Source organism: Halyomorpha halys, unplaced genomic scaffold (assembly GCF_000696795.3).
Source record: "Halyomorpha halys isolate HHAL.00 unplaced genomic scaffold, Hhal_1.1 Scaffold1471.1, whole genome shotgun sequence".
Classification (NCBI taxonomy): Eukaryota; Metazoa; Arthropoda; class Insecta; order Hemiptera; family Pentatomidae; genus Halyomorpha; species Halyomorpha halys.
In genome coordinates this window covers 170,492-184,827 of record NW_027104806.1, presented here as the reverse complement: position 1 = coordinate 184,827, position 14,336 = coordinate 170,492, and the positions used below count along the sequence as shown (strand labels likewise).

The following is a 14,336-nucleotide window of genomic DNA, read 5'->3' as shown; positions in this document are numbered from 1 at the left end:
CGGACAAGACTAAAAAAGTTGCTATAATAAAAAAGGAGGAATATGATAGGAAGTTAAAAATGATACTAAATGAAGATAGCACTTATAGAAAACTTAGGACAGACCCGTTGCCAGAAATTAAAAAGCAAGTGAAGAATTATGTAGAAAAACTCTATAAAAATAAAATGATAACGGAGAAAGAATTAAAAAACTTAATAAATAATTATTTATAGTTTATTTCTAACAAAGCAAAAATTATAACCGTAATTTAACAATTGTTTTTCAGGATGTATTTGTGAATCCTGTATTAGGTCATATTACATGTGTCTAATATATTTACATTGTAAAGCATTGAAAAATATTGAGAAGAAGTAAAAATATTGATATAATTAATAAAAACAAGAAAACAGGTTAATTGATAATTGATCTATCTGGAGTCTACTTTTCTTTTAGCAAAATTTAGTAATTTTATACGTAAATAAAAAATGTTTATTTTTTTTTTTTGGTCAGTATCTCTGATGAAATCATGTATCCCACTATGCATTTACATTCTAATATTGTTTTTTATTAATCTTGTCGGTGGAAGAGTAGAACCACTTAACTGTCAAATTCCAACTTTTCCTTATAAAGCACAAAAAACGTTAAAATATTTTTTTTTTTATTTAGTGAGGTGTGTAGGTACTATTCATAAAAAAATAACAATTAATTGTAATACAGTTATAAAGGGAATGAATTTAAGAAATCCAGGATAGAAGGGGGCAGTCCACAGTTTGCTAATTGTCAATTAATTTTTAAGACTTACAAATAATTCCAAGTCTGTATCAAAATTTAACCTTAATCCATTTAAGAAAAGTAGGTTTGTAATATGTTTAGAGAGGCTACTGATTTTTTTTTAAATCATTTGATTAATGTCTCTTAGAACATAATATTTATTTAAGCTTTAATTTATTAATAAAGGTGTTCGGTTCTAAAAGATGTAACTAATTTTTTTTTTATGAATAGACGTTTTCTACATCTCTGGCTTCTTGTAAGGCTGATTTCATAAATTGCTGATAGAATCAGAAATATATTTTCTTAACAAAATAGTGTTGGTACTAATTTGTGTGTTAGGTGATTCCTGTTTAAACGTAAAACTCTGTAATTAACCAATAATTTTACATTCTAAAATTTCTCATTTTGCTAGTTACCTTGGTTTACGACCGAACGTCTCAATTGGTTATTTCTTACGACTTTGTATTATTGTTAAAATTATGGGCAGTACCCAAAATTCCTAATCCTAAAATTTTCTATAAACATAAATTAAAACTGGGCTCTACTGCAACCCCAATACAGATACTTACCGACGTGTTTAATTATATAGGTACTTTTATTATTAAAAATAGATACTTTATTTTTATTTCATTAATTTAGATTTCTGGTATATTACTTGATTTTGTCATTGGATATTTAAACTCATACATTATTTTAGATAAATTAAGGATTCCTTTTCTTTCCACACTTTATTTTATTTTCCCAACAAAGGGATATTTTATTAATCAAAACCAACAATACCCCGCAGTACTTCCATTACAATGAATATGCTACAGGCTTAATTTAATATTTTAAATTAAAACTGGAAAAGTAATAATAAAGCAAAAATTAAATTAAAATTTTTAGACTTCATTGCTGTCTCCCTCGGTTGATAAAAGGAAAAGGTTCGGTGGGGGGAGGGTTATAAGAGAAATAACCAGTAGAAGTTAGTAAATAAAAGAAAAAAAAAAGCAATCACAACTTTAATACGATTTGCATAAATAGGTAGTCCGTGTTTAATAAAGGGCAGGGCAGTTCCATTCTCCTCTCGGAAATAGTGTGTGCGCGTATATTACTAGGACTTACTACGGGCTCGGTAATTGAAGTAAGGCAACGCTTTAATAAAAGTTGAAGCCTTTTTTCCTCTTGGCCAGTAGTTCATTATTCCTTGTGTTTTGTTCGTTATTGTCTCCGATCGGTCTTCATGAGCTACTCATCTCGTCTGTCTCATGGATTCGTAATATAGTGAAAATAAATTAAGTTAACTTAAGATTAAGCTTATGGGAAAAAATAGTTATTTTCTTCGACCCTCTTTTGGTCCTACTAATTATTTTTCTATTTTATTCTATAAAATAAAATAAAAAAAGGTTTCGTTTGATATCTGTATAACAAAAGCCGTCTGTGCGTTTCTATAATCAGTATGGCGGTACCGTGTAGCTACTGCCCCGTGTCCATTTCAATGTTATACAGAAAGAGAAAATTTATGATTCAGTATTATGGGTATTGTATAGTCTCTACCCTGTTTCCATTTTAAACATATATCAATAGAAAATTTACAAATAATTATTAATTACATTATTTTTTTTTTAAAGTGATTATCACTGAAGATTCATAATTTTAAATTATATGAATGGCAGGAGGCATAAATAAGTGATAAGATAAGATTGACTCTCATAACACAATAAGTGGAGATGAGAATCGTGGTTTAACTATAATTTACAAGCTAAAATGTAATGACCAGGACACAGAGGTTGTGATTCAATTGTAGTAGTTCGCTAGTTTGAAATTCACTCGCTCACCGCTCAGTAAAAAGATCTATTTTAATTAGTTGATCCGTTTTAACTAATCTATACTTAGTTATTGATCAACCACATTGCACTGCTTCACTTAAAAGGCTTTTTCCCCTCTTTTTTTCGGGGCTGAAACTATTCGATTTATAATTTGCGTAAGGCCCCAAATTTCGGATTCTGCACTATCCAATCTACCCATTTTATATCTTCATATCTCCAAACTTAAGCAACATTTCTTTCTAAGTTTTCTTCCAGATTCTCTCATTATCATCAAATAATCAATCTTCCAAGTTGAATAGCTCTTCTACGTAGCTTCCCACTTTAACAGGAATAAATATATTTTTTCTAAGGCAAGAAAGATTTGGCTATGATTCTCTGTTTGAGGTGTAGATTCATCCAAACCGGGTTTACTTTATCTAATGAGTTTTCTGAGCGTGCAATGAAGGAAAGTTGAAATGTAATTTTTTTCTAGGCTCAGTGCCCTGGAAAGTTTTTCTTCTTTTGATGAATTTGGGTCAGGAGTAGTTGAACTCCGCGACCTTAAATGTACTATTACCAAAAAGTTATATTTGATTCCGCTGTCCATCGTCTAGTATACAGAAAATATAATGTGTCTTAGTCAATCCAACAACTTGGTATGTCTGAGTGCCCATGTTTAGAAGTTTCTAGTACTTCTTATAGCGTTCTCTGTCAAGTATTAGAGTTTTACATGCAAAACCAACCCATATTCTCAGAAAGGTATGTGAGTATAATTTTTTGTACTGCAATAGTGATATGTCTGCCATCGTTTCTTCAATCTTAAATATAATTTTTCTAAATTTAGAACTTATATGGGGCTGTTCTTGCTTCTAACTACATTGTTACATGACTAAAATAGGTCGAGAAGTAGTTTTATAGAATGTAGGTTTTCAGCCCAATTAACTTTTATTATCAGAAAAATCAAGTCCAGTTTTTCTCAATTTATGTATTGACTCATGTTACATTTTTTAAAAAAATATATTGCATGTTTAGTTTATTTGTTATTATACCTAATTATGTTATTCATTAAAATTTAGCTAATGAATGGGTTTGGGTGTTTCAGAGCAAGCTGGCCGCCACAACGATGAACCCCCATTACCACCCCTACTCGGAGCTGCCCTCTCCACACTCGCCTCCACCGGACGCTGGGGGGTACGCCAACGGGCACCACGTCGAGCACCACTTCCCCCACCACCATCATCACCACCACGGCAACAACGGTGGTGTCAAAGTCTGCGCAGGATGTGGCGGTAAGTATATATAATTAAGATACTCCCAAAAAATATTTTGCAGTTCATAAGCAACCAACCTGGATTCTTTCATATTTTCTGTTAAATTTACAAAGAAATAGATTTTAAATTGTAAAAAAAATAATGGAATAATCAGGAGCAGTACATATTCTAACCTGAAACTGTTTGAGACAGTTGACTTTTATTTCTCCGGTGTGGTAAATCCGATCTTCTAATTGTAGTTAGAAAACTTGGTATTGAATTGAATAAAATCCTCTTTCGTTGTTAAAGAACCTAAAGCTAAGTACCAACTTGCATGAATTTTACAGAATTTGAAAAACTGATTTACAAGTACATCTGCATTTTTTTTTAGTATGGAACCAAACTAAGTTTCTACGACAGTTATAATTAAATTCATATATTATTCAAATATTGCTTATGTAATTTCAGGAACTCGTTCATAAAATTACTAACTGGTAAAATGAGAATTTTCCCAGTATTAAAATGTTTGTTAATTACAGTTTTACTTTCAAACAAAAGTCACTTACTATAACTTAATATCAACTCTGTTCTCTGACGAAAATAAATTTCCTTGACAGTTTATGAAATCTGCCTTAAAGAATCCGGCAAATAATCAAAAACATTTACTTCAAATAAATGTCAGTTACTATATATAACTCATTTTCTATTATATCCGTTGTATTAAAATATACTATTCTAAATTATAATTCATGATTTTAAATGTTTAGATTTTATAGTCAAGATAAGAAAGAATTATAGCTCTCTCGAATTTTAAATCAAATTTTGGCATTTCTTTTTTAACAAAATTTATTGTGACATTTACATTTTCTTAAAATCAACGTTTAAATATTAATATGTTAGAAAGCTGTATTTATTCTAGGTTTTAAAATAACTGACTAATCAACTGGTTCAAATGGCCTCTTGATTACCCGCTGTAAGTTTGTTTAGTTTAAAACAAGTAGAACTGGTTCAAATGATAAAAGCTAGTTGAAATATACACAAGCCAAGAAAGTTGTGTAATTAGTAGTGGTGAAATTGGTTCTAATACCTTGCATAGATTTCTATAGTGCCGCTATTCAGTAACTTTGCAAATACAATCTAATAAAGTCAGTAATGGCTTCACAATTCTTATTTCGAAAGAAAATGGTATATACTATACTGGGTTGCATATATATATTTAATTTAATTCTATTTGGATGTACCTTTTTTAATAATAAAATATTAAATACTTGTAATGGCCTATATTAAGGTTTTTCAAACTCATGAACGAGTTCAGATACTTTACACGATCTTAAAAATATGTTTATTTTGCGGGTATAGGTACAATCAAACCTATAAATTGGTTTCAGAACCAAGTTAATTAACTAGACTACCAACGATGAAGAATTTGATAAATCTAGTATAAACATGGTGACGAACTATCAACATCTTCACAGTAGATACGGAAACTAGTTTATTTACTATTATTAACCATATCCAAACTTCGTTTTTAGAAATAAATATAAATTAGGTTTCATAAAAAAAATTATGCTCGTGGACTCTAAATATAGTGACAACAGTCCTTGGCCTCTATGAACCGGTTTGGGTTGCGCATCTGTCATCTGCTTGTAACATCTCGCATCTGTGCGAGGGAAATCGCTGGCTTTGTCAGTCAGTAGGGCATCATTCCATAATGCTTGAATGGGATCGCTACAGGATTTCTGGCTACTGTGTACTATCTCCAAAGGATTTTTATGTATTTGCATACGTAGAGTAGAGTAATCAAGGATAAAACACTCAAAAGATTTAACAAAAAATGGGTATATATCATTTTCAAAGATACGGAGTATGGACAGGAAGGTAGAGGGGTCTCTCTGGATGGGCTTAGAAAAATAATTCTATTAGGAGGTTATAACAATGTTAAATGATCGATGCCAGTAGTACATATATACATACTGTTTAATAGTTAGGGAAGTTGTCACTTATAATAGCATTATTTTTCAGGTAAAATCGTTGAGCGATACTTGCTCCACGCACTGGACCGTTATTGGCACAACTCCTGCCTCAAATGTACATGCTGTGGGGCTATGCTCGCCGACATCGGGTCCTCCTGCTTCACCAAATCCAACATGATCCTGTGCAAAAACGATTACATAAGGTGAGTCATAAATTTATGTATTATGAAACAATAAAGTTTATTAAATAAAACAAACTTTCAAATGGAAATTAAAAATGAACAACCTTGTTCATGGTACATACATAATAATGCATATATGTTTTATTCTTCTTGTTCTGATTTATTTAAATGGTGACAAAAGTCTACGCTAATTAGTAGTATAGGGATGCCATCCTAACCCAATATTGCTCCAGTTTCAATCAAGGGGCCCCTACACAATCATTCAGAATGTCAGACTGGAAAGTATCACGAAGATCCCTATAATTCCAATCCGCCTGTAGCTTGCACATAAGATGCCAAACAATAAAAATTCTAATGTAATTTTCCACTCGTAATCAACAGGAAGCTTGTTTGGCCATTATTTTGGCATTTGCCAGTAGGAATAAAGTGAAATGCACGACTTGTTGCCTTTCAACCACTCTATCAGGTCCCCTACCACTTAAAATATTAAATTATCCGGACTTCAAACTTTCTCAGTAGTCCTTGCACGGGGCTAATAACCATTTGAGTTATATTAATTTATATAAGTTATATTATATTATTGTTATATTAACTATGTAAGGTCTTAAATAAAAAAGTCCTAGTAAACCAGAGTAAACAAACTCTTTCTGTCTATAGTTTTCATTGAATTGATTTTTTGAAATATAGTTTCATGATTTAATTTGAATTTAATTTTTCCTACTATTTAACCTTACTATTAGTAGAAATAAGATTAATTAATTAAATTACTATGAAATTTCTGTTGCTGTACTCGCCTGATTGGCCTCCTTCGAGGGAAAAAAATGACTGAGGACCTTCTTCTATCAAATAGCTAAAATTAATATTCTCTTCGGAATTTGAACGTTTTTTTCACATCTAGCCTCTTCCGGAATGAGGTCAACTCTCTAGATATCGGATGAACTTAGCATAAAGAAGCTAGCGGGGGAAAAAAAAGAAGAAAGAATTCTGATAAAGAAGTATATGAAGAAGACGGAGGACTGTTCCAATTAACTCAGACTGACCGATGGGGGAGGGGGTTATAACCTTGGATTTAGTGTTATCTTGTTTTGTTTTATTAATTCCATCAAACTCCGCCAGGGCGTGCTCATCCTTCCCGGTTATCTTTTTTAATCTTCGTAAGTAAGTTGCTCTCAAAGATAGATAGATAGGAGGAGGGAGGGGGAGATGAAGATGAAGAAATGTAATCCCATATCTGAACAAAACAGTTCAACTCCCCGACCCCGGGGCCCCCGGTTTATTGTATTGGATCAATGTTGCCACTTAGGGCTAATGAGCCGCGGCGCCTTTCTGTCTTAGGCTCATCCTCCAGCTAGCGGATAAATCTTTAATGTCTTTCGTCCCTGGATTACTCCAGATATCGTTAAAATATTTTACGTTACGATTGTAGTCAAGTCTCGTCAGTATCAATTCAGAGAATAAGGATATTGGAGAGTGTAGTGGTTTCACAAAATGTAATTAAAAAAGAGAAAACTAAACAAAAGACTATTTAAACATTATTTTTTAAATGTAAATAAAAACAAAGCAAAAAACAATCAATGTTGCACCAATCCAGGCATCGCCAGGAAAGAAAAATATTGTACTACATAAATTCAGCCCAACACTATACAGCCTTTTTTGTCGTTAGAACACAGCATCATACAAAAAGTTATTAAAAGTTGCTCATTATTATAATCAGAAAAACTACTTCTTTAGTTCAAATTTATTAGTAATCTAGTGGAAAATGCTTTTGTATTATTTTCTCATGTAGTCATAGCTAATGACTTATTTATAATGACTGACTTTTTGATGTCAAATGTAAAATATTTTTATATTTCTACTTTGAAGTTCTACTAATGGGTGGATTCTCTACATGTCTATATCATGTCATTGATATAACTAATATCACATTTACATATTGTAAATATTTAATACAGTTGTAAACATCAAGGAATAAATTAAATTTTAAAAGTAGTCTACTTAAATTCGTACTTCTGGGTTTTTAATAAGTTTAAAAAAGAATCCGACTTGCTTTTCCCTTTGTAAAATTCTATTGTCATACTGCATCCGAATTCTGGTTATTCTTTTGTATTCGTATTAAGTGAATTTGAGGAAAAAAAATTCAAACAACAATAAATTTATTAATAATGATAAAAATTAACCAAATAGTTTAAACATCCTTTATTAAAACATTTTATGTATCCAATGTTTCGGCCTCTCCAGTCAACATCAAGGATAATCTTAATTTTAGTGTCACAGCCTCAACATTGATTTATTAATAAACTTATTAGTTGTGAAATGTTATTGATATTAAAATACAAAACTTGTGAAAAATATAAATTAATAAAAAATGGTATTGTGACAAATTGGTTTATTTTAACTGTGTTCATTGACTTGGGCATAAGATCCTCCAATTTTTAAATAATCAATGTGATGCTGTGATATGAAAATTAAGACTGTACTTTATAATGGCTTGGTCGGCCGAAACCTTGGACATGTAATGTGTTATAATAAAGAAAGTAGAGACTATTTGGATAATTAATTTTTATTATTATTAATATCTGGTAGTTATATACCTCGAAAAAGATTTTAAAAATATATACAAATAATAAATTTGTTTAATAGATAATTATGTTTCATGTTCTCACATTTCGGATTCTTTATCTTACCCTCTTATTTTATTTGTTAAAATAACGATTATTTCGAACTTATTAAAATTAATTATTTTCCATGGATATAAAATCGTAATAACCACGATTAGAAACTTACACAATTTTTATTATCTTGTTAATACTATGTTCAATTGGATCCTATACTGATATTCAAATTGTAAAGCTTTCGGCAATAAACAGTCATTTACCGCAAAAATAATGTTTCAAATCGGATAGGTGGTTTCTTAACTCACTAAATAATTAGCTATAACTAATTTTTCTCCATATATGATTGTAATCTGAAGTTGTCATATGGTAATGAGATAAAGCAATTGTTATAATGATAATCAAACAGATGATATTATCAGCTCATTAAAGGATCAGAAATAGACCGATGAATTATTGGAAGGAATAGGAAAAATAAATTTACGGCAGTTATATTCATTAACTACTAGCTCATATTTTTATGTTTACCTAAACTCCTGAACTGTGTTTGCTGATGGTACTTACTACTAGGGAAGGAGGTGGGTTACTAAGTTCAGAGTCGTGAACAGTGAAAGCTAGGCGAGGTGTAATCCGTTCTCTAGCTCAATGATTCCCAACCGGGTTCCGCGTCCCTCGTCCAGGGATTCTGTGAAATAATTTAGGAGTGGGTCATTCCATGTTAACACAGTTTGAACTGTGGCATCTCACATTTTCTTCAGGTATTTCTTATGTAATTATCTTAGCCTTTCTTTGCTTTTGCTAAAATGACGGCATTCGACACTCTATTCATATCAAATGATGCTGTAGGGATTTCGGAATTTACCTGCTTTCACTAAAAGGGTTCTTCCACAAGTTTTTTTAATATAGATGTTTAAATGAGATTGTGTAATTATTTAGTTGCATATGATATGTGGTAATACTTATAATTGTCAACAATACGTTTACTGTAATCAAAACAGGAAGTCTACGTTTGTGAGCGTGGACTGTGTCATAACGCCCTTAGACAAATCTAAGTATTTCGAATCGGAAAATTAAATCTAGATAGTCTTTTTTATCATAAATTAAACGAGAATAGGATTATTATTTAATAAAATTTAGCTAAACGCATCCGGTATTTGGGTGTAAGGGACTGCTGTGGCTCGGCGAGTGGAAGTTGGTGCCCCGCACTTGAATATTGATGCATAGTACATCAGGCGCAAATGCGGCGATGCACCGTGCGTTTTTCCTCCCCATTAATTTTAAAGAAAACTAGTCGGGTTCGTTGGCATTTGGTAACACTATATGTTAAAATAATAACATTGATATTAAATAATTTATTGAGGAAACTATAAATACCCAAATAATTGAAATTTTGAAAACTAAAATCATATGGTAAAAATTTGGTAGTTTGGAGAATTATATGCAGTTTTCTGAGAAGGCATCATTATTAGCAGTAGTGATGGGAGATATCAACATTTTTGAGGTATCTTTACTTTATAGTTAATTCAATTACAAATAAATTAATTATACACCCTTACATTATTGATGGAGTGGGGTATCTGAGCAGATAAGGTACCTCACTCCTTATTCCCGGAGCCTGAGTCCTACTCTGACACAGGATATAGTTATACCTTTATTTCATCCATGATGACCCAGCGGTTGGAAGATCTCCCTAATGCATATCCAATCTCTACAAAGTGGATTTAGAGTTAAAATCATTAAAAACACTATTTCTTTACCAATTACTGAACTCACGAACCTTCAGGGGTTGTTTTAGTAAGGGATTTGTATATAAGTTTATTACATTGCTTTATGATTTGTAGGTACCTACTTTCTTACTTCTCGGCTTTCTGTGGTTACCTACTTCTCACATATATATCACCTGATATGAATATATCTATCGTTCTGCAGTGACATGTTGGTGTATCTATCGGGAGACACATTAGCGGAGAGCGACGATAAGCGGAAGAAGGCTGATAGCAGTTCCATTAGAATTTGTTTTTGAGTTATCCCCTAATGACCCGAGCAAGTGGCATCATTACATCACTCCAATTTATCTCAATACATTTCCTCCTAACAGCCCTTAGCCGTAGCCAACTCCCTAATTGGCATGAACTTTATCTACACTTATTCAGCAATGAGGAATGCACTCACGAACTTTATTCACGCTTCACAATTCCGTGTCGTTTAGACTAAATGAAATATTTAGAGGTAAATGATTAATTGAAAAATGATTCTTATTTGAAATAACTATTATTGTTCTTGTAATATTTTCAATTTGGCATCTGAATCAATCTATTCATTGGTGCTGGAATGATTTTTAAATGAATTATGTTGTCATGAGTTGGTTGAGAAATAGGATTACCTTATTAGGAAATATCATAAGATTACAGGTTGGTCCTTAGTCTAATTTGACTTTTTTTGAAATTCTTAATCATTATTAAGGGTTGCATAAGGGAGAGCTGCCGCAAAAAAAGTATAGTTCTAAATAAAAATTTATAATTTGTACTGGTAATTCATGCCTGTTAGGTGAGAGGTTAGATTATAAACTTAAAACGCTTGTCGAACATCAACATCTGGAGATAAGCTAATAAAGGAACATACAGGACGATGGGTCATAATCCTAGCAGCCTCAAAATTAAAAAAAACCTAGCCTGTTTAAATACATTAGTAATTATGAGATAAAAAATAAGGATCGAAATTTCTAATTACCACATAAACCGTACTGTTAAATGAATTACCTTGTCTGCCAACTTTTCAACATTTTTGCGCAGTGTCTTGTTTTGGCCTATTTTTGTCATCAATTTAGGAGCACTTTCTCCCAAAAATTTTGTATTTTCTCTTATTATTCAATATGAGATGTAGTTTCTCACATTTATATACTGTAATTTGAATAAATGAAGCTATGTTGCTTAAAAAGTCGTTTACAAAGTAACAGTTTTCCGTTACGCATGTAAGACAGTGTGCCGTCTACATAGTGAAGTAAACCTTACCTAAATATATTGATAATAAGATGGAAAAATGATCATTTTTGCAACCGCTCTATCTCAGTAATGTTGATAGGGGTAAAAGCTTTGAATAGAACCAAAACATTCAAATGATTTTACAAAACACAAAATTGTTTGCCCTTTCTGATCGCCATTACAGTCGATAAGATGCAACAGTTTACTGTCCAGGCTTATATATTTAGTATTTTGCTTGACATTAGGTTCACTGCCTCAGTGCGGCAGCATTGCCACGGCTGTAAATGTCCTCATAGAGGTAATTATCAGAAAATTCCACAGTGTAATGTATAACACTGCAACTTTTACTGTATAAACGTGTCTTTATCATGTTTGTCGCGCCTTCAATTGTTACTAACACACTACCTAATGACACGGTGATATACAACTGTAAATATTTACTAGAGAAACTATTATGAAACCTTTTTACCATGTCTGATTTCTTGAATGGACATCTTTGCATTTTTTCTAAATTTGTAAATAAACAATGTAGTTGCAGTTTGTAGCGTGATAGTGTCATCTATCATAGCTCTTGAGCTATTATAGCTCTTGAATTCATAAAGAAAACCTAAAGTAATTGAAAATAAAGTTTTTAACATTTAGAATAGAAGTTAATTACTTGGTACTCATCAAAAGTTAGTTAATTGCTTGTTAATTGATTAATTGTCTAATTTTTTTATTTAATCAGAAGTTATATACAACAACCTCCGTTGCTAATTATGTTCAAATATCCAGTACGGCTCGTATCGATTTTTTTCATGTATACACATTAATATTTTATTTATTATTTACCGTGCTACAAAAGCAATTAAAAGGAGACACGACATTCCCATCGACCATTGATCAGCTAGCTATGGTTACTGACAGCATATGGTCACGTGAGGCGCCTTCGACCCCTGATAAGAGATCGGGTAGAAAAATGTAAATTTTCCGGCTGCCCCCTTCCGGCGTCAAGGTAATGTCCTATTGCTGCGTTCTGCCTGTTAGTAAACATTTCTAATGCGTCCTGCTTGCACATTATGCGTTGAAATATTAAATGGATTATTGCTGTACACGAAGGTTTGATTGCTAGGACTTTACTACCGACCTCCTTTGTATTTAGTGGCTTGTCATTAACTGGACCCTGTTTTGTTTCGTTAATAGTTCCAGATAATATCTTTAAAACTATCTGGTTGGAATAAGACTTCGTGGTACGTTATTTGGTTATTATCTGGTTTTGGTAAATTGACTAGCGTTGAACAGATTTATTTAATTTTCAAATCATGGCTGTTTGTGTCGAAGCCAATAATCAATAATTAACTATTTACATTATATTTTAAACTAACATATTATTTATATTGTTATAATATAAACAATGCTTAGATGACAATGCCAATCATGTTCTAATAATGATTTTAATGAAATATTCATAGGTTGAAATAAATTCGTATACATAATATGTAGAATTATAGAATAGGATTCAATGTTGCATGATGGAAAAATCTTGCGTGCAGAAGATATTCTCTGCAGTGTCTAACGGCCGGAACATTTTATTATTTTGCTGCACTTGCACAAACTGCATTTGCATTTATAAGCCCATAATTTCGCCTGTTATTTTTATTTTTTATTTATTTATTGTTTATGGCGTAATTTGTGGAACAACTAAGTAATTTTCAGCGCTGTACCGTTAGTTTTTTTAATGACTTGTATATCTCTTTATACTCCTATAACAGTTCTAGATTATTCGTGTCTTGTTCATTTAATCTTAGAGTAGTGCAAAATGAATCGAATTTTTTCCTCATAAACCCATATTTCATAATTTGTTTTACATATAATAATTTTTTCTCTGTTCTTTCATATTTGTGTTATGAGTACATAATTTAGTTCAAATTTCCATTTTTAGTTTGTATATTTTGTTTTGTACATTATAAATTACAAAAAACTCTGATAGTTCTAAATGAAATTCCGGAAAGATTAAAAAAAAAAATTATGAAAGTGACGCAATCATTGACGAATTGTTTTTTGAAAACTAACCAATGTATCTCAATTGCAAATTTATTGACAAGTGAGTTGAGGAATAGAAGTAATTATTACATTAAAATCTATTTATTTATTTGTATACACATTTTAACAAAGTAAGAAGTTTTATGCGTTATTTATTTATTTTCTGACTTTCTTTAGGTTTATTCACCCAATTTTTTAATTATATTATTCTAAATATTTCCGCTTTTTCATTACATATTTATGTAAAAGTAGGCGCTTATTTTGAATTTTTATCACATAAATATCCCATCTATAGTTATCTATATGGTCAACTAATCAACTTCAAATATGAACAACTTACAGAAAAAAGTTTTGATTTTATTTTAAACTGAACGTATTCCTAAGATAGTACCGTAGACTCGGGTTAGTTTCTCAACTGAGGTCGTCCTACTAACTGTCTCAAAGCTAGTAGGCCTGTTATAAAGTAACCTTACCCTTCACTACATGATATTTTATTTTTTTATAAATAAAATTTATTTTGATAATACCACCTGATAACACTCAATGGTAACGAGTATTAAGTCTGAACGTATTAAATTATAGTATTTACGTAAAGACCTAGTAAATAAAAAGCAAAACAAATAATAATAATAAAAATAAAATAAAAAAGATAAATGTATGAACTGGAAAAGCAGAAGTCCTAGACAGACAGGCGTAAGGCCAAAGATCTAGGAGGTCTGTAGAGTCAAACCGAAAAAACAAATATAAATATATATATTTATATGTAACGGATAAAATAT

General features: G+C 31.3%; 1 protein-coding gene across 1 annotated transcript in view; it reads left to right on the top strand.

Annotated features, from left to right (window-relative positions):
* LOC106689799 (LIM domain transcription factor LMO4) overlaps window positions 1-14,336 on the top strand; it is a gene marked incomplete in the record, with an annotated part of 204,057 nt that overhangs the window by 87,718 nt on the left and 102,003 nt on the right. The window contains 2 exon segments of the mRNA XM_067045436.1: window positions 3,640-3,826; window positions 5,810-5,963. Of these exon segments, the coding sequence (XP_066901537.1) occupies window positions 3,661-3,826; window positions 5,810-5,963 (320 nt within the window).